At 49.5% G+C, this 24,527-nt stretch overlaps 7 protein-coding genes across 7 annotated transcripts; 1 reads left to right on the forward strand and 6 right to left on the reverse strand.

Moving 5' to 3' along the window:
* Positions 1-3: 3 nt before the first annotated feature.
* Positions 4-2,152, reverse strand: EDB82DRAFT_572812 (major facilitator superfamily-domain-containing protein). The gene is made up of 4 exons (XM_025736364.2): positions 1,762-2,152; positions 1,446-1,709; positions 1,297-1,387; positions 4-1,248 (listed from the first exon to the last, which is right to left on the reverse strand). Exons 1-4 carry the CDS (start codon positions 2,053-2,055, stop codon positions 125-127), a joined length of 1,773 nt encoding a protein of 590 aa, XP_025587977.1. The 5' UTR covers positions 2,056-2,152; the 3' UTR covers positions 4-124.
* A 1,539-nt stretch (positions 2,153-3,691) lies between these two features.
* On the reverse strand, positions 3,692-6,658 carry EDB82DRAFT_472695 (uncharacterized protein; the record flags this gene model as incomplete). The annotated part of the gene is made up of 3 exons (XM_065607981.1): positions 3,692-4,980; positions 5,035-6,204; positions 6,358-6,658. The coding sequence occupies 3 exons, from the start codon at positions 6,656-6,658 to the stop codon at positions 3,692-3,694; spliced, it is 2,760 nt and encodes a 919-aa protein (XP_065465929.1).
* A 1,610-nt stretch (positions 6,659-8,268) lies between these two features.
* EDB82DRAFT_492212 (uncharacterized protein) lies at positions 8,269-9,818 on the forward strand. Its single transcript, XM_025736342.2, has one exon. It carries the CDS (start codon positions 8,428-8,430, stop codon positions 9,637-9,639), a length of 1,212 nt encoding a protein of 403 aa, XP_025587975.1. The 5' UTR covers positions 8,269-8,427; the 3' UTR covers positions 9,640-9,818.
* EDB82DRAFT_492214 (Oxoglutarate and iron-dependent oxygenase degradation C-term-domain-containing protein) lies at positions 9,819-12,081 on the reverse strand. Its single transcript, XM_025736331.2, has 2 exons — positions 11,783-12,081; positions 9,819-11,728 (listed from the first exon to the last, which is right to left on the reverse strand). Exons 1-2 carry the CDS (start codon positions 12,015-12,017, stop codon positions 9,900-9,902), a joined length of 2,064 nt encoding a protein of 687 aa, XP_025587974.1. The 5' UTR covers positions 12,018-12,081; the 3' UTR covers positions 9,819-9,899.
* EDB82DRAFT_492215 (ribulose-phosphate 3-epimerase) lies at positions 12,082-13,670 on the reverse strand. Its single transcript, XM_025736320.2, has 5 exons — positions 13,422-13,670; positions 13,245-13,371; positions 12,937-13,182; positions 12,627-12,886; positions 12,082-12,465 (listed from the first exon to the last, which is right to left on the reverse strand). The coding sequence occupies exons 1-5, from the start codon at positions 13,535-13,537 to the stop codon at positions 12,435-12,437; spliced, it is 780 nt and encodes a 259-aa protein (XP_025587973.2). The 5' UTR covers positions 13,538-13,670; the 3' UTR covers positions 12,082-12,434.
* A 227-nt stretch (positions 13,671-13,897) lies between these two features.
* On the reverse strand, positions 13,898-14,887 carry EDB82DRAFT_492222 (uncharacterized protein). Its single transcript, XM_025736309.2, has 2 exons — positions 14,663-14,887; positions 13,898-14,570 (listed from the first exon to the last, which is right to left on the reverse strand). The coding sequence occupies exons 1-2, from the start codon at positions 14,738-14,740 to the stop codon at positions 14,184-14,186; spliced, it is 465 nt and encodes a 154-aa protein (XP_025587972.2). The 5' UTR covers positions 14,741-14,887; the 3' UTR covers positions 13,898-14,183.
* Positions 14,888-16,105: 1,218 nt separating this feature from the next.
* On the reverse strand, positions 16,106-17,415 carry EDB82DRAFT_472700 (protein phosphatase methylesterase 1; the record flags this gene model as incomplete). The annotated part of the gene is made up of 3 exons (XM_025736298.2): positions 16,106-16,272; positions 16,323-17,143; positions 17,201-17,415. 3 exons carry the CDS (start codon positions 17,413-17,415, stop codon positions 16,106-16,108), a joined length of 1,203 nt encoding a protein of 400 aa, XP_025587971.2.
* Positions 17,416-24,527: the final 7,112 nt, after the last annotated feature.

A 24,527-nucleotide genomic window follows, 5' to 3' on the forward strand; every position in this document is an offset into this window, starting at 1 on the left:
TGTCATGATTTCAAATATGTCAGATTGCTAGATAAGTGTCCTTCGCTTGACACTCCTTCAATTTTAATGCAACTTTTGTACCCATCGTCCGGTATGTCCTTTGTTGATGTACTCCTTCACTCTATTAAGCGCGTCGTTCAACATCTGTATCCTGCTGGTTGACTACCCCTTCGGCCCTCTGAGGACGTTCGGGTAGTTTACCAATTATTTCCATACTTCTAAAAGTATACACAACCAGTGCAAGAGCCATGAAGAGAATACCAAAATTTGTCCAAGCTCCTGCCCGAAGACCTTTGAGAGATGGAGCATCCCACTCCTCAACCGACCCGACATGCTGCACATCAACTCCTCTCGCCTTCGCCATGACCGACGATTGAATAGCTGTAGCAACAGCCAGAGAAATGGCACGACCTATCATACCGGATGAGTTGATGAGAGCACCGCCAACAGCTTGATCCTCCCTGGGGAGTGCATGGGAAGTGAAGAGGGTGAGACAAGGCCATGCTGTATCAGCACCGACGACAGATAGAATCATAGCCCACATGCCCCAAGCAAAGTACGACGTAGTTGGGGGGATAGGCACAGCGTAGAGAAGAGCAGCGATACAGACGGCGACATGGCCGAAGGCGAGGATGAAGAAAGTCGGGATGCGTGAAAGAAGATAGGCCGTGCAAAAGGCGACAATGAAGCCACTCACTCCAGTAGGGATGAATCGCAACATCGTCTGCAGAGGTGACAGGCCTTGGTAGTCCTGGAAGTAGTAGGTAGCATAGATGAGGTAGTTGTTGAAACCGCCAAAGAACAAGCCCATGATGATCATAACAGCTGTGAAGCGCCAGTTGTTAAAAATAGACACCTTGACGAGGGGAGGTCGATTCGTCTGTTGCTCAAGATACCGTTGCCAGAAGAAGAAGGCGACGATGATACCTAGCGAGACGACAATGAGTACAGGAATCCAAGGGGCAGTCCAGCCAACAACGTTTCCCTCTGTGAGAGCAAAGGTGAGAGCCAAGAGGCCGCATGTTATAAGAGTAGCGCCGATCCAGTCAACGGCCGCCGTCTTAGCCCGGAGACTGGTATGCTCGGGTCGGAGCTCTGGTGGCGAAGGCGGGATACAAAAGACACCAGCGACGGCGATCATGCCCGCCATTATGGCGAGAGCACCAAAGACCCATTTCCAGCTGGCCCATTGAGCGATAAGACCAGAGACCAAATTACCACAGACACTGCCTAGAGGGGCACCGGCAGCTGTATATATTAGTTTATGTCTGTGGACAAACAGGTAGAGAAGCTCACCATATGCACTAAAGGCATAGTTCTTTGCCTTTCCAGGAGGGAATGTAGTTCCAAGAATACCAATTGCAGTTGGTACATTGGCGGCGGCACCCTGAGTAGGTATCATTAGTTATACTCTTCAGTATGAACGGATGTAAATAACAACTTACCAGTCCATGAAGTCCACGAAAGAGGTCAAAAGCAATCTCAGTAGGGATAAAAGCATTGACGATACAACAAATCGTGACCCAAAAAGATCCCAGAATGAAGATCAGTCTCTTTCCGTAGATATCCGCTATACGTCCCCAAAGCAACAAAAAACAACCAAAGGTCAAGACATAGGATGAGACGACCCATTGTAGTCTCGTGTCAGGAACATCGAGAGCTCGACCAATTTGGGGGAGAATAATGACCACGCTTTGACTAGAAAGGGTCTACCAAGTGTTAGTAATTCATATATCTTTAGTTAGTAGTTGGTAAACTCACGTTGAGAAAAGAGGCTCCAGTGACGGTACAGACAAGAGCTATGCAACGACCTTTAGACAACTTCAACTCATCTTTTGAATCCACTGATTCAGCATCACCTTCTCCTTCATCTAGGGCATTGTTATCATTAGGAGTCCGATTATCGGCGCCGAAATCGGAAAGTGTCTTCTCATCTCTGTTTGAAGCCTCTGAGATGATGTTCTTTTCCTCGCCTGTAACGGGAAGAGTAGCTGTTTGAGACGAGGCGGGCTCAACTCCAGAGTCTGGCCTCTTTTCATTCCCGTGGTCGGCCATTCTCTTCTAATATCCCGAACAAGATTACTTGACCGAGAAATTGAATCAGAAATTCATGACTTGGACAAACAAAAAAGAACAAACGACGGAAATGATGGGGGAATGTCGAGGTTAATATATTACCCGTAACTCCCTACTACAGACCTAACCGTCAACAGCCAAGCCCGGCTAGAGCCCCCAATCCAGTACAAATTATCAATCAAATCAACTGGGGTAAGAGTTAAAACTGTGGGGGATGGAGATGATCTAACTTGTCTAGGCGAGCCGGAATGGCGAACTTGATCAAGACATGACATGGGAATATTCTAGCACTTGTTGTATTCTTATTATTACTACCTACTGAACATTCGACTCTTCAACAAATTAAGAATACAAAATCCGAGGGAAAATACACATAGCTATATGGATTCTCTCTCATTACTTGACCATAAAGGACTGCATTAGCAGCGTTGCATGGTAGATCTTTGATATCTGCAACCCCACTCATCCGTCAGATTATACACAAAAGCCGGGTTTCATTGCCGGAGAGGACCGTCCCTAAATAGTCCACACATTGCCTAATTCTTTTCCAAATGGCTATTTACCCCGATAACGTCTTTTCTTTCCCCTCTGCCTCTGGCTGTCATATCATACCTTGAGATATACATTGTAGCTGTTCCACAGCAGACTCGGCTTCTTGACATACTCGACGCAATACATGCATATGTATTCCCATAATGCCATACATTACATGTCTTTGTCTGCAGTTAAACGAGAATGACTGCATATTGTGCCCCCAAAGCTTACGTGCTCCATTGTCCATCTGTCACCGACACATTTACAGCATATCCATGACTGTACATATACATCAACATGCTTGTTCATCACGCAAAAGACTAAGCAATAATTCCTCTCCAATAAGATTTTCTTATTTTCATTGATATCATTGGATCAAAGCCCATTTAAAAGGACTTCTCAATCTCATGCCTGGCCAAATCAATCCTTTGCCCTAACATTGCCTTGCCTTGCCTTCTTCCGTGCACGCCTTGCCTTGAATGTCCTTTTCCCCTTGTCCTCAGAAAGAATACACATCGTTAAACGAACACGTTCAACCCAGTTCCCCAAAAAGCCCGTGAGTGAACAAAAAATAATCCAGCCGTTGCAGTTGAGCCATCTCCCTCGAAAAACAACCCAAAAAAAATACTGTTTCATCAAAGCAAGCAAATTCCCAACTCGGGAAAAGGAAAATAACACGCACGCAGTCTCGTTTGTTTGTTAGATTCGACCTGAACAGAAAGCACCAGGGAGAATGAGAGTGGGAGTGAAAGTTGAGAAAGAAAAGAAAAAAGACCATGGCGAAACGCCTTGCCCTTCCATTCCGTCCCATTCCGTTTTCTTTGTTTTGGTTTGCCATATGCCACCCTGATCTTTTTAAGGTGATTCTCGAAAAAAGAAACAATCGTACACGTAGACACATTGAGGTGTGAGAGAGAAAATATTCGTCTGGCTCGACGGATGAGCCATATGCATCATGCTGATTATAACCCCTGACTCCTAATCATCGTTCATCAATCCTGTCATCTCTTCTCTTCGCCTCGCCTCTTCTTTCACCTGCATCTTACACTCTCTTACGAGGCATTACGTCGGCGATACCGTCCTAGTGGTAGTTGCCTCCCCAGCCACCACGCTGTTGCTGTTGTTGGTTGCTGCCATAGTAGCCGCTACCGCCAAAGCCCTGGTTGTATGAGCCGTAAGGGCTGTTTCCATGCTGGCTGGCACCGGCATTACCGCCCATGCCATATGCGTTGCTGCCGTGAAGACCGTGGCCCTGGAGGTGGCTAGGGTAGCCGCCATAGCCACCGACGTTCTGAGGTGGTGGGAGACCGCTCTGAGCAGCGGGGGCATTAGTAGCTGATCCAGGGCGGGCACCACCGAGGGAAGGCGAGGGACCAGATCCAGCCTTGGAGTCACCGAAAGGAGGCTTCAAGTCATCAGCAACGGCGTTGCCAGGCTGGCCAGGGCTGTTGAATGACTGGCCCTGAGTCTGGAACGAGGTAGCTCCTCGGGCAAAGCTGTCGTGGACGCTGCCGAACGAGCTGGCACCGAGGCCAGGCTGGCTAGCAGCCTGGCTGGTAGCAACACGACCGTAATCACCCAGACCAGATGCTCCCAGACCACTGTCGCGGTGGAGAGAAGACTGGCCGAATCCAGCGGGAGATGAGCTGTGGTCATAAGGTGCGTTGGGGGACATTTGGTAGGGCTGGCCGTACATGCCACCCTTTCCATATGGGCCAAATCCTCCCTGGCCATATCCAGAGTAATATTGGTGGTAGTAGGGGTTGCTGTAGTAGGGATGGTTGTAACCGGGATACTGCTGGCCGTGTGACTGGGGCTGAGATCCCTGACCAGGCTGCTGCTGTTGCTGACCAGGCTGTTGAGCCTGTTGCTGCTGGGCCTGGGTAGTAGGGTTGGGAGTGCTGTTGCCACTGTTCTGGGCATCCACAGCACTTCCACCAAATCGTGGTTGGTTGTGCAGACCACTCTGGGGATACTGGCTAAGATTATCCGCCTGAGAAGCTCCATAACCACCAAACTGTCGCTGAGAGGCAGTGGCCTCCTGGCCCTGTCCTCCCTGCTGGCCAAATTGCTGGCCGTAGTAGTTGTAAGGGTTTCGGTCGGGTTGGTTTGCGGTGTAGTAGGAAGCATAGTCGTTAGGCGCAGAGCTGAAAGCGGCGCCAGGTTGCTGTGCCTGAGAGGTTTGGGAAGAGAAGTTGTCGAAGGGGGGTTGAGAAGAGGGGGTGCTCTGCTGATTGAAAGGATCCAGAGGCTTTTGAGCGGCCATGGGGTCCTGGGCACCAGCTTGACCGAAGCGACCGTATTGTTGAGCGCTTGAGGCGGGAGCTTGGCCAGGGATCTGAGCCTGAGCCTGGGATTGAGCAGCAGGAACTATAGCACGGTCAGTAATCAAACAGGACAGCGAACTCGAAGATAAAGTCATACCAGTAGGGGCTGCAATCGGAGCAACCGCAGGAGCAGGCTTCTGAGCAAATGAGTCGGGAACACCAGCTTGGGTAGCAGGAGGAAGCGAGGTGCGGGGGTGAGTGACAGGTGAGTCGGCTGGAGGCTGGGCTCTGGTCTCAGGCTCCTCTCGCTCACCATCAATGTCTTCATCCCCGTTCAGGCTGAAAGCTCCGAACTGAACGGCAGCACGGTCAACCTCGCGGTTTCCAGGCATACGTACAGCTTCCTCCTGGTCAAGGACACGTCGCTGGTGGTGGCTAGGAACACGGGTAGTTCGCTCAGCAGTGGCCTTGGCGGCAGTTGCAGCGAATCCGCTAGGGGGGGCTTGATGTTGCTGCTGGGCAGCTGAGACGGGTGTAGCATTAACACTGGCAGGGTTCTGTCGAGGATCCCAAGAGTCAGCAGCGGTGCTTGCGACAGTACCTTCTGGAGGCGGCTGGGATTCGTCAACAACCTGTTCAAGATTTGATTCGGTGAGCTCATCCTTAGAGGGAGGAAGAGCAACCTCAGGCTCTACATTAACTTGAGGAACTTCGGCGGGGATAGTGGTATCGGCAACGGGCGTGGTCTCGTCAGTTTCGTCGGCGGGAGTAGGGGCGGTTTCGGGCTCGGACTCGGGCACAGCCTCAACCTCGGGTTCGATAGGTTCGGGGGCAGACTCAAGCTCAGCTGGCTCAGCAGCTGGCTGGGGAGCAGCGGGAGCTTCCTTAGGCTTGGGCGGGGCCTTGGGAGGAGCAGACTGTCGCAGCATGCTTGCCCAGGTCTTGACTGCAGGAGCAGCAGGCTTGGGTGCCTCAGTCGCGGAGGGGGCAGGTTGTTCAGCAATGGGCTCCTTTTCCTCTGAGGTGCCCACCTTGGGATCCTTAGTGCCCCAGACAGATGACTCCTCTGTAGGAATAGACAAGGCAACGTTCTCCTTAGGTCCAGCGCCGTTGGTGGGAGCAGCAGCAGGTCGGCCACGTGTGCTACGACCTCCTCGTTCAGTAGCTCGGCCTCGACCTCGACCTCCTTCAGATGCACCTCGGCCACCACGGGCGGCTCGGGGCCCAGTAGACGTCGCGTCGTTCGAAGTAGTAGGAGCTTGGTCCTTAGCCTTAGCTCGAGTAGCCTTCTTAGGCTTTGAAACTTCACCCCATTGCGAAATAGTACCTAGAAAAGGGTATGTGTTAGTGGGACAATTCAAAAGTGTAGAGTTGTAGACAAGTGAGTAATGAAAGCGCAACTATCTCAACAACTTGTACGTGTGTGTAGCCTGAGCGCAAGGGTGGACTGAGATATAGATGGATAAAAAGCCTGACATACCCTCAGCGATGCGTGTGACGGCTTCGTTCTCGTCGCCGTCGGTTTCCTGGAGAGCAAAAAGGACATCGGCCTCAGACCAGTCGGGGAACATCTCGCGGATCACCGAAGTCTTGTTGCCATATTGCTTTCGAAGCTCGCCAAAATCGCCTTCGTCTTCGAATGCACTCTGGGAATCAGCAGTGCTGTGGTCGGGCTTGTCGCCATTGGTTCGTCGGCCGCCGCGACCGGCGAAACCTCCTCTACCACCGCGGCCAGAGCCTCTGCCGCGCGAGGCGGATGTCCGTGAAGTCGCTTCGGACATTAGATGGGTTGTGGTTGATTATGTGTTGTGTGTGCGTGCGTGAGGTTAACGTTGTGCGGGAGGAGAGCTATGGAGGCTCAAAGTGTGGAGAGGAAAACAATGGAGGAAAAAAGGTAGACCTGTCAGCTGTCCTCTGAAGGAGCAACAGGCAGGTTGAGTATCCGTAGTCGACAGATGAGGGCGTCGATGGGAAAGAGAGGCCAGATGATGGAGAAGAGATCAAGGTTGGTGGGAAGGTTTGGTTTGGTGCTAAGTCAAAGGGAGAGGAGAGGAGACAGGATAAGACGAGGTTTTCCCCAGAAGTAAAGAACCTTGAGGTGGGCTTTAGGTTGACCTTCAGGGCATTTGATCAGTGGCAGTGGAGGAGGTTACGAAGGTTTTGCCTCTAGCGGCTGGCCCGCACCCCAGCCTGCCTACCTAGATACCTATCCTCTGATGTTCTCCTTCAGGTCTGTCAACCCCTGAAAGACCCCCCAACCGCACTGTCCTCCAGCTCTGTTACAGTGGCTCAAGCTGCACTTGATGATTGTCTAAATTGGTTCATCCAATTGCAAACGTCCGACGTCGACACTTTGCCCTGGCCGGAAGCAGATCGCCCTAAACATTGGAGACAGTTTGCCAGGTGGCGTCCATACCCTCAACGGCATGGCCGCAAGTACAGCTACATGATTCACGTCTTCTGTCCCTAGCCGTTCTCGTGCAACGCGGTACCTCGACCATCAGAGAGAGACAGAGAGAGACTCTGGGCCTTCCTCTCGTCGCTTAGCCCCAAATCCAACCAAGGATCATAAAGCTCGCCGCGTTCAGGCCCCTGCGAGTAGCCCACACGAGCACGTAACAAAGAATCGGACTTGGACTTGGATGTTGGAGAAGGACGTCACATTCGCACTCCAGGGACAGGGACGTGCCTATCAAATGCTTCATGCGGAGAGCCAGACAAGTCCTCGACAATAGTCTATGCAATCCAATGCATGCCTACATGGACGGTCTCATTACCGCTCTTTTATCTGTTGTGTTCGAGTCTTATTGAGACGCAATTGGCGGTTGCACTCGGGCGTTTTCTTGTCAATACAGCATCTTTGCTTGTTTGAGAATGCGGCACCTGAAAGTTCGGCTGTCAGCGCTCACGCTCATGGTTGTGTGAGGCTGGCTGCTGTCAGGTACCCTTTAGGGATCGATGTACCAGTACTTTCTTAGGAGTCTGTTAAGCGTGAGAAAAGAAGAGGCTAGATCTCAATCGAAGTCGTGATACACCAGTGGACAGGCTATTAATCCATACCAGGGGGTTGCTGCAACCTTTAGCACCCTTAGCGCAATTCGGATCCACCCAAGCTTTCTCCTTGCTTTTGGATAACTCAATTGATATTCACGTTCGATTCATTCACTCGCCTTGATAGGGGCTGCAATATCTGCAAGGTGTCTGATAGTATAGCCTATTATTGCCAATGCTTAGCCAAGACCAGTAAAGTATTCGATTGAGTCTCTTAATATACACATTGCGTTCGATGTTAGGCGACGCCACCCGAGGCTCAACACCGCATCACATGACCTTGAATGTCCCGCTTTGTGGCTTGACTCGTTCGACGATGGCATCATGCCAGCTAGGTTCATCGCGAGGACGCACGCATGACCAAAACATATCACCCATAACCCCGCCTTTTACGACATTCGTGACGATCTGTTAAACTGCAGAGTCGGCTTCAATTAAGCCCAGGGCTTGCTGTTGACATCTTTGTTCAATCGGCTCATCAATTGCCCTTTTGTTAATCATGTTCACCACAAAATCGGTTCAGTCGCTCAAGAATCTCTTCGCATCCTATCACGAACCCCTACCCTTGTCGAAACAGCAGTCTCAGAAGCTTCTTGACGGTCTCAAGACATCATTTCGGAAGCAGCTCGATCGTGAATACGGAGAGAGCTCTAATAGCCCAACCCAGCCTGCTGCGAAATCTGTCGATCCAACAAACCATGCCCGACTATCAGCTGCAAATCTCCATTTGAAGGATATTCTAGCCAACCCGCTATTCAGCTACAATAAAGATGCCACATCAACATTTCCTACGAGTCTAGGGCCGCCGGCTTTGGCGACACCAGCCCGTGATCCCATAGAAGTTTTCGACCATGCCGTAGCTCGAGGATTGATGACTCCGAAGGCCGCGATCGGTTGCATGCACGCCAAAGCAAAGCAACTCCAGGCACAAGAAGCTGGTCTTGCAGGCCTCGCTACGTCAGGGGTATCGGGCCGTGTGATAAGATGGCTTCGATCTTGTGGCGCCGAGCAAGACCTGCGCTTCATGGACAACCAGACTTTTATTCGGACGTTGGCCCCTTTCCTAGCGGCAGAGGGTATGGAGGAAGTTGCCTGGGAATGGCTTGTGCGAACAGTCAACGATAGCTCGGGAGACATCTCAAAGGAAAAGCGCCTCAAGAGAGCATCGTATCTGCTCGGAGAACTCGTCAAGACAAAGTGTCAGCCTCAGTATGGCAACCTTGATTCGGGCATCTCCACCATGTTGCAAGCGCAGCAATTGTTTAAGACCAGCCCCTTGCTCTCGGATCTTTTGGTTTCCTCGTGGCGCTCTGTATCATGGTTCTCCACCGTCGAGTCTTACAGTCGACCCGCGCCATCCGAAGAGCTCTTTGATGCTCACATCGCTACGGCTGATCGTCTTTCCCAGCCCTTGCTTCTGGAGCGAGCTCATCTTCACCTTTATCACCCAACACACCCTGACCATCTTCCTGCACTCAACTTCTTCAAGGATAGGGAGAGACTTAGAAGATTGGTCACTTCTATTGGGCCTAAGAAGGCCAAGCCTACCAAACTGAGCACTGTCTCGTGGCTTGCCTTCCTGGGACATGACACTGTCAATCACTTATCACAGTCTGGCAGAACTCAGGAAGCTCAGGGTGTCACAGAGCTACTACAATCAGAAGTGGCCAGCCTCTTCAACGACAAATTAGAACCGGCTATGGAATTATGAGAGAAAAACGGGTGTGGATGGCAATTTGAGTATGAAACCCATTCACAAATCTAAATGTACATATTGGAATTATGAGTATATGGGGAGTTGGCTAGAGCGATACCACGGTTAAGTCTTAAAAGACTTTCAAGCATCAATTTGGGAAACAAGACAATGGGAATTCATCATTATTCAAACAGACTTTAAATCATTGCCGTGCTTTTATGTCATGGTATCTATCGTTGCAAGATTATACTCGTCAATCTTTGTGTCTTCTTCAATCACGGCGAAAAGCCTTGGAATTCTTCCTTATCATCGTCGTCGCCATCACCGTCGTCGTCTTCTTCTTCAACCTCGAAAGCACCAGAGATATCCCATCGATCGCCCTTGGCACTCTTGCTAACATACTTGACGAACTTGAGAACACCGCTGTCACGGAGGACAATGGTCATCTTGTTCCAAGAAGGGGCCTGGAAGAAGAGGATGTTGTCCTCATCGCCGCCTGTCTTGTACACGGCTGCGTCCTCATCGGCATCGTCATCGCCTGACATGAAGATTTCTTGTCCGCCGACTTCAGGAGCCTCCTCCTCCTCGTTCTTCTTCTTCTTCTCGGCAGCTTTGGCTTTACCCTTGCCCTTGCCCTTGCCCTTGACTTCCTTGCCATTCTGCTCGTCCTCAGATTCCTCTTCCTCATCCTCGTCCTCGCCCCAGCCAGACGTAGGTGTGAAACCAAGGTTAATTTCGACACGCGCCTTGCCCTCATGTCCAGTTGCAAGAGTATAGTCTAGGCCACGGCGGAATCGGCGAGCAAGGAGGTCTGTACTCTCAACAGTTGTCTTGGTGGCCATCTGAAGCCACTGGCGAAATTGGCGACTTGGCAGGAAGACATCAAGAAGCTCAGTAATCGGTGACTCTTCCTTGGAAGTACGAGACTTTCCAGATCCCTTGGGTTGCTGGTACAAATATCGGGCCTTGTGAGGAGGCTTGGCCACGCGCCATAAAGAGTTCTTTTCTATTGTGGCAGTATCTTGCGGCACGGGTTTCTTCTCCTCGGCCTCAACATAGTCTCTGAGACGCTGAGCAAATTTCTTGCCCAGGATGTCCGGAAGAGTGATCTCGAACATCTCGTTGAAGGTTTCAGAAATCTCCTCCAAAGCATCTGGGACCAGGTATGCGGGAGCCATGTACTTGAGCAGAAATTCGAGATCGGCTTCGTCGAAGCCTTTGCTAGTTTCTGACTTACTAATCTTCATAACCTGAGGCTGAGGCATGTCATACTGGGCAGGGTTACCTTGGAGCTGCATCAAGCCGCTGTTCTTTGCGTTCCTCTCCTCCTCGCCCTTGATATAACCATCCTCTCCAACTTGGGGAATATGGAACCATCCGCTGATAGCCATACGAATGCGACCGCCCTCTTTTTTGAGCTTCTTCTCAGTCTCGGCGCGGTAGACCTCCTCTACATCGTGGAAGCTTTCGCCGGGCTGGACGGCGAAGAAGCTCAGCTGGTTCCACGCAGGTGGGATGACCTTTGTAGCGTCAGGCAGAGGGGTCTTTGCGACCTCACCCTCCTTATCCTTAAGCTCCTGGACGGGGAACAGGCGCAGCGCGCCACCCCATTCGGGCTTCCAAGGCGTGTCGGGATCGACCAGGTAGAGAATATAGCTGACGCGGCGGCTGCCGATGACATCGTCGTGGCAGAGCAGGTAGCAGCCAGGAGTATAGATGTTGATGGCCATATCTGTCTTGCGACCACTCAATGGACCGCAGTCGGTGACGTGGGAGACATAGTTGCGGAAGGCCTCAGAGTAGATAGCGTCGCGAAGCTTGAGGAGCGATGGCAGCTTGGCCAGCGACTCATCGTCCAAACCGTCGAGGTTGGCAAGGTCTCCAGACTGGTGGATCTTGTAGATATCGGTCTCCTTGGGTGTGAACTCAACGTTGGCCTCGATCTCGCTGCGCACCGATCGGAGGAGGGAATCGTCGACAAGGCCGTGGATGACGGCATGTTTGTAGGGCTCCGATTGAGCATACTCTTTCGTGTATGACCTGAGGACCTTCTTATCAAATAGGCCGGCGCGGAATCGCTTCTGGGCTTCTTCAGCGCTGAGAGCTAAGACAGTCTGTTAGTGGAAGCTTGCGAACTGGAGCGATTGGCCATGCATACAAGGCTTTGACTTTTTCTTGTTGACCTTGGAGGCAACAGCTCCCGCTTTTCTCTTCATGATAGCTCGCGCAATGGAATTGGATCTTAAAGGTTGTGCGAGGAGAAAAGAGAAAGGGTTGCTGTTGGAAATAAATTCGGGACTTGAGAAAAAGTTAAGGTTGGTCGCAAATAATGGGCTGACGTCGTCAATCTTTTGAAATTTTTGGTTCCGAAAATCGACCCATCCTAGGGCCATGTTATGTACCGTGCCAATGATAGACCGTCTAAAATTTGATGGCACAAGTTCATTCGACTATTCGTCTTTCTTGTTCGTACCTAATATGTTGTTCGACTACTCAATTTTTCTTATGACATCTATTGCACCCAATTGTACTGTTCCTCGACCAATTCCTCTATGCAACAGCTACAGACGCTAACATGAGCTTCCATGAGCCATCATGATAGGGCCGATAGTGGACCTCGTCTGATCCATGATAGCAACAGGGTAGCATAATGTACTCATGTCAATCAACGACGATGAAGATCTAGTCGAAAAACAATTATCAATATTATCAAGGAAATCTCTTCTAAACGATGGATTGAGGCTGAAATTAAAAGTTGCAGATGCGTGTCAAAGTTCGAGCTCACCACATCACTGCAACCTCACCACAGCTCAAAGTAACGAAATGGGACGAAAAGAAGCACTGAAATAGAACGTTAGGATCTCTGCCATAAATCAGACGGGGACCTATCTTCATAACACTCAAAACCCGAATTTTAACATGTTCATTCATCTCTCATCATATCGTTGCTAAAAACTTCTGTCTATACCCGGTACTCTTCAATATGTCAAGCACAAACTTACTTTGCACTTCGAGCATCAACCGACTGGCGCAACTGCGCGATAACCTCGGAAGGGTCATTGGCTCCGAAAACAGCACTTCCTGCAACAATGACATTGGCGCCGGCATCGGCAGCCTCATCGATTGTCTTGGGTCCGATACCACCATCGACTTCAATGTTGAGCTCAGGGTACTTCTTGCGCAGGGCCTGGACCTTGGGCAACTCGGAGGCCATAAACTTTTGGCCGCCAAAACCGGGGTATACGGTCATAACAAGAACCATCTATAGTTGTAGGTCAGCGTATGCTTGGTGGATAAGCGAGCCAGACTTACATCAGGTCTCTCCTTCTCTTCACTGTTCTCCAAGATCTCCCACAACACATCGACAGAGGTATCGGGCTTGATAGCAATACCAGCCAATAGCCCTTGGTCGTGGATATATCGAATGAGTGCTTTGGGGTTGGTCTTTTCGTCGGTCTGTTGCTCGGGACTCTCGGCGGCGCTTGAGAAGGCGGCCTCGTAATGGAAGCAGTAAAGGTTGCAGCCAGCCTTCTTAAATTCCTTGACCCATTTCTTGGGCTGTTTACTCGTCGTAAGCTTCTCGATATTTCTTATGCTCGCATTCGCGAAGTAATGCCTACCTCTGCGATCATCATATGACAATCAAAGGTGCCCCGACCGTGGGCCTCGGTGGGCTGATCAACGTGGCCTCGGATGGCAGCAACGATAGGAGGACCGAAAGTGATGTTGGGAACAAAGTGGCCGTCCCTATCAAGTCAGTATGATAGCAATTTCTTTATTGTTGAGCTGTAACGCACATAATGTCGACATGGAGCCAGTCCGCGCCCTGCTCCATGGTGCGGGCACAGTCATGGCCAAGCTGAGCAAAGTCAGCCGACAGGATAGAGGGGGCAATGATTGTCTTGGGAGCCATTTTCGAGGTATGCGCGGTCAACACGAGTGTAAGATTCACGTATGATGGTGGAGAGAGATTTGGACCATTCTTCGAGAGAGCTCTTGCATGGTGGGGTTGTTCTCACTGCTCACCGTCGTCCAGTGACGTTGTTAGTGGGGTCTTTGGCCGGGGCGTCTTCGTTTATCAAAGAGCATCCATATCTCTTTTCATCGAAACCCGCTTTACCATCAGGGAATCATTCATTATCAATGGGTAGATTGTATACGAAAATCTCTTGGTCCGTTCTTCTGTCAAGGTTCAACAACCAACCGGGATTCGATAGACCTCGAATGGTGATGATGATGCAAGTACTCCGAATCAACCAAGTTGATACAATCAACATGAGAGACACAAACACATTTCTATAGAAGAAAGTAAATTGATAGCCAGCAAATAATAGCTGAATTGATATAAAAGATCACCAGGCTATATCATTGCTACTGTCAATAATGACAGCTTTGTGACGACCGCGTAGTAGTGGTACATAGTTTCAAACTCCATAGCTCAGCTCTTTTCATAGAACAGAACAAAAAACAGCCAGCGGGCTTTGCTTATAACCCACTATCATTACATCCCTCCTCTTGATGAGGGCAAACGCTCAGCTCAAACCAATCCCATATGTCTCTTACAGGGCAAGCAGCATAGCCATTCCGACACCGATGAAACCAGCAGCGCCCTCGCGCGAACCAGCGTTGTCAACATTGGCGCTGTCGCCAGTGGCCGAGGCCGTGCTGCTGCTGTCGCTCGAGGTAGGGGTGGTAGCACCAGTTGCGGTGCCAGACGCGGCGCTCTTGTCACACTTCACGTCGTCGGGAAGGTCGGTCACGCCAGCGGTTGCGCAGATCTGCTTGGCGTACTTGACGGCGGTCTCCTTGCCCACGGTATCGCACTTCTCGTCGAGACAGCAGGCGATTCCAGAGAGGAAGTTCTGGTTGCTGCAGATGCACTTGATGTCAAGCTGGCCGCATCCAGCGACGCCGCCGCCGGTGGTGTACTGGTCAACACAGGGTTGCTAAAGACACAGATAATAGATTAGCAAGGGTTCTCGTGTGGCGACATCCGATGTACTAGTCATCGGCAGCTCCCAGAGAGAATGCGACATACAGCACACTTGGGAAGCTTCTCTTGCTGAGCAGCAACAAGGCCAGCGAGAACGACGGAGGCGAAGAGAGACAGCTTCATGGTGATTATTCGGTAATCGGTGGATTAATGATAACGAAAGAGAAAGCGAAAGACAGAAGACAACGAACGAGAGGATGTAAAGTAGAATAAAGCTGGTACGCGCGTCTAAAGAATAAAGTATGGCCTCCCCTCTCCCTTTTTAAGACAATTCCCTTTTCAACTAAATAAGCTCACAGTGCCTATCAGGGCCTAGTTACATTAATGTAGGTACGTGAGACGGGGAGCCAGCGGGCGCCAGCCCAGCCCAGTCCTTCGGAAACACTTTGGCGGCGAAGAATAACATGCCAATGTGCCCCAGTTGCTATGCAGATCGCTGGGCAGCCAATTGTTGCCTCCCTGCTTCCCCATATTCCAGACCATCTCGGAGGATTGACCGCCGATGAGGGTCCTCGGACTCCCACCAAGTTAAATTAGATTAGGTGGTAGTTGACCTTGTAAGAGGCTCGAGCTGAGCCTTGCGGAGCAATGATCCATGCCGAAACATCGATGAAGCCATATAATAAATCGAATTGGATTGATTAACATCAAGAGAGCTGAGAAACGATGTACAGTAGGTGATGTACAGGAGCGTTCCTTTAGAGTATAACACTGGGTGGTTGTTACATCTATATCATAACCGCAAGGTAGTCGTTTCATATTTCAACAAGTAACAAACACTAACAGCCTAGATACCGAGCTAGCCTCTTTCGATAGCGGTGGCGCTATTGACCATACCTACTAAGTTAGGGGGTAATAGAAAAGTTGACCTCCAAGGTTGAAGCCGTAAAAGCAAATGGCTCGAGAACTAGCTCTGCAACCACATAAATCAGCTCATTGATTTTGTCTCCTCCACTTCCAGCAGTATAGTTTTGTGATCCCCTGAGGGTCTGCCGAGGGCCCGAGCATATCAAAAATGGAAAAGCATCATCAGGCACATCGCGGCAAATATGGAGGCTTGAAGCATAACGTCTTGAACTTCCGAATATGTTTGTTCGCCATCACTATTGACTGTTCTAGCGTGTCAATTCCCAACTCTATTTGAGGGTCCAGCCCGGTTGTCGATCAAAGACTAACTACCTTTTAGTGCCTGCTCAATAGACGCCGCCGCCACCATCATTTATGTATCCCACAGTACTCTCAACAGCCATCTAGGTTTGTTTGTATCAAATTCTATTCCGTACCAACGATCTCTGAGTTGTGAGTAACATGCAGGCATCGTGTCATTACTTGTGAAGCCTCGTGTTGCCATACCCACTTTCGGTGTACAGTCAATGTCGTAACCCGGCTCTCGGGACATTGTCTGTTGATGCGTCCATGAACGAAGTTTAATGAAGGCGACGTTGTGAGCAGCTCCGTTCAACTTTACCGGTCTAGCGGTGACTCGATTCATACTATTTTCCCTTGCCTGATAAGATCGGATACCTTCGGAGGAAGCACGAGAGCAGTGCGGTCATTTCTGCGAAAGAAGTCGACCAACGACACTGCCGTCTTTTCCGGCAAGTCCTCATGGATGAAGTGGCCAGCCTCAGGAAACACCTGCAGAGCATATTTTCCTATTATTACGATCAGCATGAACAGTCAACAAGGCTGCATCCAAACGTACCTTGCATTTGTCCAATGGTCAACTCAGTGTCCAATCTATCCGTTCCGGCGAGTAAAAGCATCTTTCCTCCTCTAGCCTCCAAGAATTTCTTGCTTAGTCCTACGAACCAGTCCTCCCAGTAAGGCTGCGTAGCACCCAGGTTGGTCCGCCATCTCCATGGCCGTGTTGGGTCGTCGTTCTCGTTGAAGACTAGCAGCGCAGGGACAGAAGTGCGAGCAGATATGGAGTTGCGTATTGTCCGCGATCGAATATGCCATTCGATACCTGCCTGCAGTGTCGCAAAGCCCAGGGGTCTTGTAGATAAGTAGGTGTGCATGCTTTGCAGTGCATCTATGGCAGACCCTTCAACAACATCAAGCACTGCATAGCCCAGAACTGATGTGCCCAATTTCCCGGACTTGGCCAGGTCAGTTACGACTGCTCCTCCTAGGGAGTGTCCCACGAGCACTATCGGGGGCATCTCTGGCCATGACATCTCAGCTTTTGTGAGCTGGACAACATTGAACAGATCTGATGAGAGCGTTTCCAATCTCATGTTGAAAGCTTTGTCTTCGGGGGCATATGTCGAGCCGTGACCCCTGCAGTCCAAGGCCAGAATACCAGCTGTCGAAATGCGCTTTCTTATCTGAGAAGCCACAACAGCAAATGACAGTCCAGATGAACCAGCTCCATGGTGCATCACAAACAATGGCCCCTTTCCCACGGGTGATGTCAGATAAGCATGGTAAATGACTTCGGGATCTTGCTCCGACTTCAACGACACCTCGCGTTCAAAGTAAGTCGTCCAGGGAATCTGCTCCAGGGTCCTGCCACGGGCGACTCTATTGCCTGTCAGTCCCGTGATGTTTTACTCGATATCAAATGTGATTGTTAACTACCCTTGAGGTCGAGCGAACAGCTTTTGGTTGGGCGAGGGGATGATGGTTCCAGTTGATGAGACAGACGAGGCTGACGAGGCGGAGGAGGAGTCATCGTCGACAGGCTCTGGCAACTCGGGGAGTACATCTTGATCCTGCTCCTTTTGGAGCTCATCGAAGCCATCATTAGATATGCCTAACTTGGCTTTAGCCCATGCTCGCTGCAGGTCGCTCATGTTAGATGCCTAGGTAGGTAGGTACTTGTAGCTACGGCTGTGCAGGTGCAGATGACGTAGGTTCCATTCGCACTGCCAATGCAAAGCAAAATACAAAACAAAAAATGGCGGTGGCTTTCTTGCTGACGCTCGTTGTGCTATGCTGTGCTAGAGGTAACTCAAGTTCCAGCGGTGCAGCTTATCGATAGTAGATATCAAGCAGTAGCAATGTCCGTCTTTTGCGTGCAACTTGTGATGGTAGTCGTGCGATACAACGTCAGCCTCTATTACCAAGGATCCAACCAACTCAGTTTGTGGTTATAATTACTGGGGCACAGTGCATATCGACTGATATATCACCAGCACTGTATGGCGTCGGGGTATTCTACGGTTCTTCACAGTGCATCTTTCTCTCTTTCCATGTCTATGTCTTTTCTTCTTTTCACTTACACATGATAGATACTGATTGTGACATTAGTCCTCGGTATTTGTAGGGAGTCGTTTAACAATAAGCCAACGAGTACTTGTGCGAGCAACTTTAGTAGCTACAATGCATGTGTTTGCAGGTTGCCTTGTTAGGTAGTTTGAGGGGTGGTTATCACTAAGCTCAGTTTTACTTAGCTTCACCTCGAATCGCTCTGTATACCTACCTCTAGGTACACTATTTCAACTTACAATGCTGCTCTGTTACTGACGTTTAGCTCGAAACTAAACGATCAACTAGTTAACCATTTACTTACAATACCACACACCTCTAATAAATGGAAATAATTAATACTAACCTTTTACTTTTGTGTGTATTTCTATTGATAAGTTGCCTTTAGTCAGCCGGTTAAGTTTCTGGCCACACCATCATCTGATAGGACTATCAAGTTCTCTCTGAGCACCATCCGGAAATCCTAAGTTCAGCTGGCTTCGAGATTCATCATACATTTTCTAGCAATTAAACGGGCCGATTCAATTCAATGCGTGTAGTGCCATGGTGATCAGCTAATTAACCATAACTGAAGGGTTTCCCAATACCGGGCTTCCCATCATCTTTGAGTTTGCTATGTAAGAGTTAAACGTTGCACACCCTACTTCGAGGTCTCCAGTGCCTGTTTTAGTTCAATGCTTTCACCATACCATCCAGAAAGAAATGGTCTGGAATTTAGACGAGATTGACAAGATGCAACAGAGACATTGGCAAGACTGATACGAGTGAATATCGCAGTCAGTGGTGCATCTTGATATGCGAGTCTGAGTTACCCTAGACGAATTGAAGACATGAGTCGTGTAACATTGGATGGAATGAATTTCGTAACAGGTACTCATCATACCCTGACCTTGTGGTTCAGTTCCGAGACTCGGCCGAGCCATTGGCAATGCCCTGTTAAAGCCAGAAAAAGAAACTTCGTATGACACCCAACCAAGTTAGATGCAGCACTCGCCGTTTGCCCTCAAGCCATCATCTGGGCCTAACCGGATACCATTCAAAGTGCAGAGGCGTGTCTCCTGGCGCGTTACTTTGCTGTAACTGAGGCTTCTAGCGGCTCAAGAATTCCTCGTTCCTGCATCCCCTGACCAATCTCATGGCGCTGGAAAGCAGAAAACTCAATCTCATATCCGTCACCTTAAAAACAACGAGGAATGGGTATCAAGCTAACTAACGCGGCGAGGTGGCACAGTTGCACGCCACGCTGTAGTCACCGCATTAGTGATCGGCGGCTCCGTCAGATCTCATTGGCTCTACAGCGAGTCTACCTGGCATCAGATATCATGATGGTACAGTGTCATCACCTAGTTATAGGAGAAAAAGAGACCTTGGCTTTCAGATTCAAACAACACATGTCTAGACTCAAAAGCCAAATCGCAAGAGAGTCTATGGCAACCACATATGTGCTTGAATCGGGGCGGTCCCGGTAATGCTAGGTGGACTACCTACTATAGACGATGAGCTGCAATGGCACACTGGACCCAGAACAACAACTTGAGTAGTTTCACCTGCGTAATAGTAACTACTTGCTTGTTTGATAAGGACCGGAGTGATATGACCGAAGGATGCAATGATGCTGCCACCAACTGAGCTATTATGAGGGGCGTCGTATATGGAGGAATAGAGAAAAAGAGTAACTGAACCAGTGTCAAGTGATCTCGTAATCTGTCCCCAGAATCAAGCAATAATTCAAACTTGCTCCTCCCACCACAAACCGTAGGCCTCAATATGTACTTAGGGTCTGTGCACATATGAAGTGAAGCGGCCAATTTTCCTTCGTTTAGGGTCTCGACCATACTGACTGACTCAACTGAGGACACGGATTAATAGATCCCGTTACTTTAGACATGCAAAAAGAAAAAGCCAACTACCTCGGACCTCCTTATGGCTACATGAGATGCAGGTCACAAGTTTTAGTTCCTGTCTCCAGTCATTAGGACTAGAATGGCCGAGCTGTCGGGAGTTTTTAGTAAAGGTTTCAAGGCCGGGGGTTTAAGACTTGAAAAATTTCCTAGGCAGTGGATCCGGCTTTAATGTCATGAATGAAGATCATTCTGTGAATGGATACTAATCAACTATAGCTCTCTCACATGGTGTTCGCAGAAAGTCGGCATGCCTAATTGGTGAACATGCGACCAAAGCACGCCCAGTGCATGCCATTTAGACCTATCTCTTTAACGACAAAGAATGTCGACCTGGAGCCGGTTGGCTCGTTGGAATTCTAGCTATCGCATCACTTAGGTTAAGCCTCGTGAAACTCGAGACCTTTCATCCCTGGAGTTGAACGTTGTGTAACACCTGTCTGTCAGGACGGGGCACGGAAAATTACAGTCCAATAACCATTGCAGCTTTCAATCAGGTTTGCTGCAAGGGTCTCGGTCCCGACACATAGGAAACTCGCAACCTAGTCTCATTTTGATAACGAATTCCTCTCTATTAGTTCACGATCAGTCAACCGGTAACTGTGCATAATTTGCAAGGGGGCATATTGTGTGATACAGCAAAAAAGAAAGCGAAAAAGAGCCATTGCCTCTCATAGTATTATCCCAGCTCACACAATACTCCCGAAACCAGTGTGAGATGTGGGCATCTAGCCTACATCTTGTATCACTTGTAGACCGACACGTCGACGTTATTTTCGACTTCGCAAGCTTTTTGGGTGTTTCCAAGACATCTGAGCTTGGCGTCTGATGCAACAGGCTCCGATTGGAGATTTTGTTTTACCATCTCTCGAATTTGTGACAGTTGGTTGGGTCGTGAGAGACAGTCAATATGCGTTGTATGCCTGGGATCTGGGGGCGCAAGCCTTCCGCCAGATCTGGTGCCCTGATGTACACAATTGGACCCCGTAAAGTCAGAGCAACAATGGTATGACGATGAGAGTTGTTCTAGATTGAACATGCTAACCTCTAGTTGAAAGTTTGGCGTCTCTTTGTTATGGAGCATATTTAAACGATGTGGCCTATGGTACCTCACCGGCGATATCCCCCGGGAGGTTGGATTGGTTGGAATATCTGGCAAGAGTGAGTGAGGCACTCTGATGCTTTTTAGGTATTTGATTCAGTTGACAGCGGAGTTTGACATATGTAGCTTGTTCAGCACAATGTTTTATCGTAGCGCCACTTGTTGGGTGTCGGTGGGAGGAATAATGACTCTGAAATCGTTTGGGGGTGGCGAAGACGATACATCACTGCATATAATTGTCGTTGTAGCTCCCAACCGACTCCTCGAGCGTCTCACAAATCATTTAATGTTGGAGAGAATCAAATTGAAACCACCGAGGTACTGACTGTTATTGGTGAGTCGGCACTTGACGAGGATAGTGGAGAAATAGCAGCTGAAGTGGAGAAACTAAAGAGAGATAGCGCAGGCAAGACGGGCTTTTAAGGAGATCTGTGCGTACCCGAATAGGAAGTTCAGTGCACGTCAAGGCACGTGCACCTGCGGGAGCATAGATTCCCGTCAATCAGTGGGTGGGCTACCTAGGTAGTCCCTGCCAAGAAAAGCAAGCTGTCTGATGTTGCCGAGTATTAACCATGTTTCTATGATTGGGTGGGCTCCTGCTCAAGACATTTTAGTTAGGCAGGCCAGGCTGTCTCCTGTTGTCTGTCTTTGTTTAACTCGTAGTGGCGATGGCCGTGGCCTGTTTTATCTCCTAACACCGACTTTTATCTGAGTCAACGATAGCCTCTCTAGGTAGGCAGTTCGTCAAGTTTGACACAGTCGCTTTTAGCTTTATATTTACTGCCACTAATTACACAAGCAACTATCGCAGACGTCGCGCCGACCAGTGCCATCTTAGCGCCGGGAGTCTCCCCAGATCGACTCGGAGTACGGATATCTACCGAGCAAATCTGAACATTCTAGCCATCCCGTGCAATTCCCACAATCCAGCATCAATCAATACTTCTTTATCATTCTTCAAAGTAGGCGATCGTTTTCTCCGAGGACAAATCGGGCCGTGCCTGGTTATACCGACCCCCGGTCTTCTTTCACATAGGTAGGTAGTCAGCATAGCAAAGCCCAACATGGATGGAAGGAGAGATATGATCCGCTTGCTTCTCATCCAAGACAGCGCCAGCATGGACCTTACCAGAAATCCGTTTGGGCACCACTCAAAAGGCTAGGTGACATCGGCGAATATCACTTTCTGCATGTCTCTACCTGCAGGCAACGCATCCAGTACCTTACCCAGCCAATTGCCGCATTTGTGCGGACTCATTTTGAGACTTCGATATCTTGACAGGCAGCCTATGTTACCTTGCCTGCCTGCCGGGGATCCTGCGCAAGGGCTCTGCAATCTTGTGCCATTATTTTGGGGCTCTTTCGGTTGGAAACCAAGGTACACTCAATTGTGCTTTCTGATGTGGTCCCCACAAATTTGAGGAGATCTGCAATATCGATAGGTTCAGTACCCCGGCAAGCGACATTTGCCAAGCGAATTCGCTTCATGATAATCTCCTGCCTCTCTGTGAAGCTGTCAGAACAGACACGGAGGTATTATCGACGCACAGACATGCATCCTCGAGCCGGAGTCAACCAAGGAGGGTACTGCTTAGCAAATATTTGTCTCCAAATTGAGAACTGACCTTCCTCACCCATAACGTCCAGTGAGTGGTTTGCGTTCTGGCTGAACCTTGTTTTTCGACCCCGTTACCGCATTGGGTTGATCTTGCGGATATCAATCACTTTGCTTACCCACAACTTGGTCGATGCCAACTTCAGCTGGGATGTCATGTACCTGTGCCACAATTTCAGGCTTTGTACGCAATTGAGGTAGGCAGATCTCAAAGGAACAAGAACTCTCGCAAGACATGATTCAATCCTCTTGGTTTCTCAAAAGAGTAGACATGCGACAAGAAAGGGTAAAAAAAAAAAAGGTTGGCTGTAGGTATTTAACAGCACTGAGACCAGGTTCTTTCCCTCATGGGTGATGTCCGAGTGTGCAAAGCTACTTAGTCGTTTTTAGCACAACCTGAACGTTGCTTTTTTCTCTTCCTTTTCCTAAATCGGGTCGGCGGGCTCTAGGATCCAACATCCGGTGTCGAAATACTAGTACGTGCACATATCAACAAGTGGAGAGAAGGGGTAACAGTACCTGAGCTGAGACGTAATATACTGTATTTGTAACGCCCCAATTCGATATCACTATGGCACGAATCAGATCAGAGGGCCACTTCAGGGACCATGGACCAACTCTCCGATGACAATGTTCTGTCCCCATATGTAATGTACAGTTGGGACGGGACATTCTATTTGTTTGCTGGGATTTTGACCTCGAGCCCTGTTATCAAAAGTGCTCCTAACCATTTGAGATCTTGGCTGGGCAAGCATGACTTCTGATGTTCTTTTTTCCCTCCCCAACCGCCTACTGAATCAAACCTTTGGCATATCCGCACTGTCAATAGTTCACACCAATATCCAAAGACAGGTTGGCATTGCTGGGACTGATGCAGGAGGGTGACTAGGGGAGCATCACTCACGTCAACACTGATGCCCATGCTCATATACCTCCTAGCAAGGCGTCGGGGCCCCGGCTTCGATGCCCTGGCGCCCCGGTCCCGGCATTCGTATACACACAAGGGTCATGGCCTCGTACAGTAAGCCTCACAGGCAAGAACAATTGAATTGCTGGCCAGGTTCCTCCGCAACCACCATCACCGAACGCATCTCAGTGGAGGTTGGGGCCACCGCATTCTGGGACTCAAGACATGACCTCCTAAACTCCAAAAGACCACAGGCTTGATATTATCCACGAACTTACTGAATCCATACTGTTTTCTCCCGACAAGTTCAACACCTCAGGTGTCCACGCCTATGCCTATTGTACTTCTTGGAAAGTATCGAGAGATCTACGCTACTGTACTGTGTCCCCCGCGCCTGTTGAAGAACCACCTGAAAAGCAAATGTGGTTTGCTCTCTTAACCACCCCCTGTTAACTTCCAGGATCTTAACCTTTGGCTTTGATCGTGGATACCCTGTTGGCACTTGTGCTGGCCCATCACCGCCCACGGTCTTGGAGCAGGAATGTCTTGGCCGCTTGTCATTAACAGACTAATGGTGCTCCTACATTATGTACTTCTGCAGGAGTGTTAACCACTGCCACATAGCATAGACCAGAGAAGAAAAGAAGGGCATCGGGTTGAAGAAGAGTGCCGGAGATCATCGATCTCCAACCTGTCGATAACCGCTCAGGTCGCTCATGTTGCACCTAACTGACTTTGAGCCAATATAACATCTCGGTGGCGCTCTAACTACTCAATTGTCGCCATCCATCTACTATCCACCATTTTAGTCGTCGGTACTTAGCAGTCGTAGATCCACAAGGGCACCTGCTAAGCTGTAAGCTAAACCTCCTAGGTCGGTTTACCCTCCGACTCGATCTGTATCCTTCACACCCCAGACGCCCCCCCTTTCCTGGCCCATGATTTAGTTGCCGCTAGATACATTATCTTTAAGAGAGTAGACCCTTGTCTGTGTCAACCCTAGAAGTCGATCGTCTTAGGACCAGAAGCCAGTCAAAAACATACCATGGACCACATTTTGAGCTGGACATAACCCTGATCTTGTCATCGCTACCATTTGGGGCGCCATCTCTTTCCTCATCGTGTGTCTCGGTCCTTATAATAGGACGAGAGGCGACCCGAACTCTTTCTTC

The sequence above is a fragment of the Fusarium venenatum genome (assembly GCF_020744135.1).
Source record: "Fusarium venenatum strain MPI-CAGE-CH-0201 chromosome Unknown EDB82scaffold_1, whole genome shotgun sequence".
In the NCBI taxonomy this organism is placed as follows: domain Eukaryota; kingdom Fungi; phylum Ascomycota; class Sordariomycetes; order Hypocreales; family Nectriaceae; genus Fusarium; species Fusarium venenatum.

Excerpts from the sequence above, each read along its gene's own strand:
- EDB82DRAFT_492212 (XM_025736342.2), top strand. The coding sequence starts at position 8,428 with ATGTTCACCACAAAATCGGTTCAGTCGCTCAAGAATCTCTTCGCATCC.
- EDB82DRAFT_492214 (XM_025736331.2), bottom strand. The coding sequence starts at position 12,017 with ATGGCCCTAGGATGGGTCGATTTTCGGAACCAAAAATTTCAAAAGATT. Across the intron at positions 11,729-11,782 it reads CAAGAAAAAGTCAAAGCCTT|CTCTCAGCGCTGAAGAAGCC; the intron begins GTATGCATGGCC and ends AGACTGTCTTAG.
- EDB82DRAFT_492215 (XM_025736320.2), bottom strand. The coding sequence starts at position 13,537 with ATGGCTCCCAAGACAATCATTGCCCCCTCTATCCTGTCGGCTGACTTT. Across the intron at positions 13,372-13,421 it reads TGGCTCCATGTCGACATTAT|GGACGGCCACTTTGTTCCCA; the intron begins GTGCGTTACAGC and ends CTGACTTGATAG. Across the intron at positions 13,183-13,244 it reads GTCATATGATGATCGCAGAG|CCCAAGAAATGGGTCAAGGA; the intron begins GTAGGCATTACT and ends ACGAGTAAACAG.
- EDB82DRAFT_572812 (XM_025736364.2), bottom strand. The coding sequence starts at position 2,055 with ATGGCCGACCACGGGAATGAAAAGAGGCCAGACTCTGGAGTTGAGCCC. Across the intron at positions 1,710-1,761 it reads CTGGAGCCTCTTTTCTCAAC|ACCCTTTCTAGTCAAAGCGT; the intron begins GTGAGTTTACCA and ends AACACTTGGTAG. Across the intron at positions 1,388-1,445 it reads TTCGTGGACTTCATGGACTG|GGTGCCGCCGCCAATGTACC; the intron begins GTAAGTTGTTAT and ends ATACCTACTCAG.
- EDB82DRAFT_492222 (XM_025736309.2), bottom strand. The coding sequence starts at position 14,740 with ATGAAGCTGTCTCTCTTCGCCTCCGTCGTTCTCGCTGGCCTTGTTGCT. Across the intron at positions 14,571-14,662 it reads AGAAGCTTCCCAAGTGTGCT|CAACCCTGTGTTGACCAGTA; the intron begins GTATGTCGCATT and ends CTGTGTCTTTAG.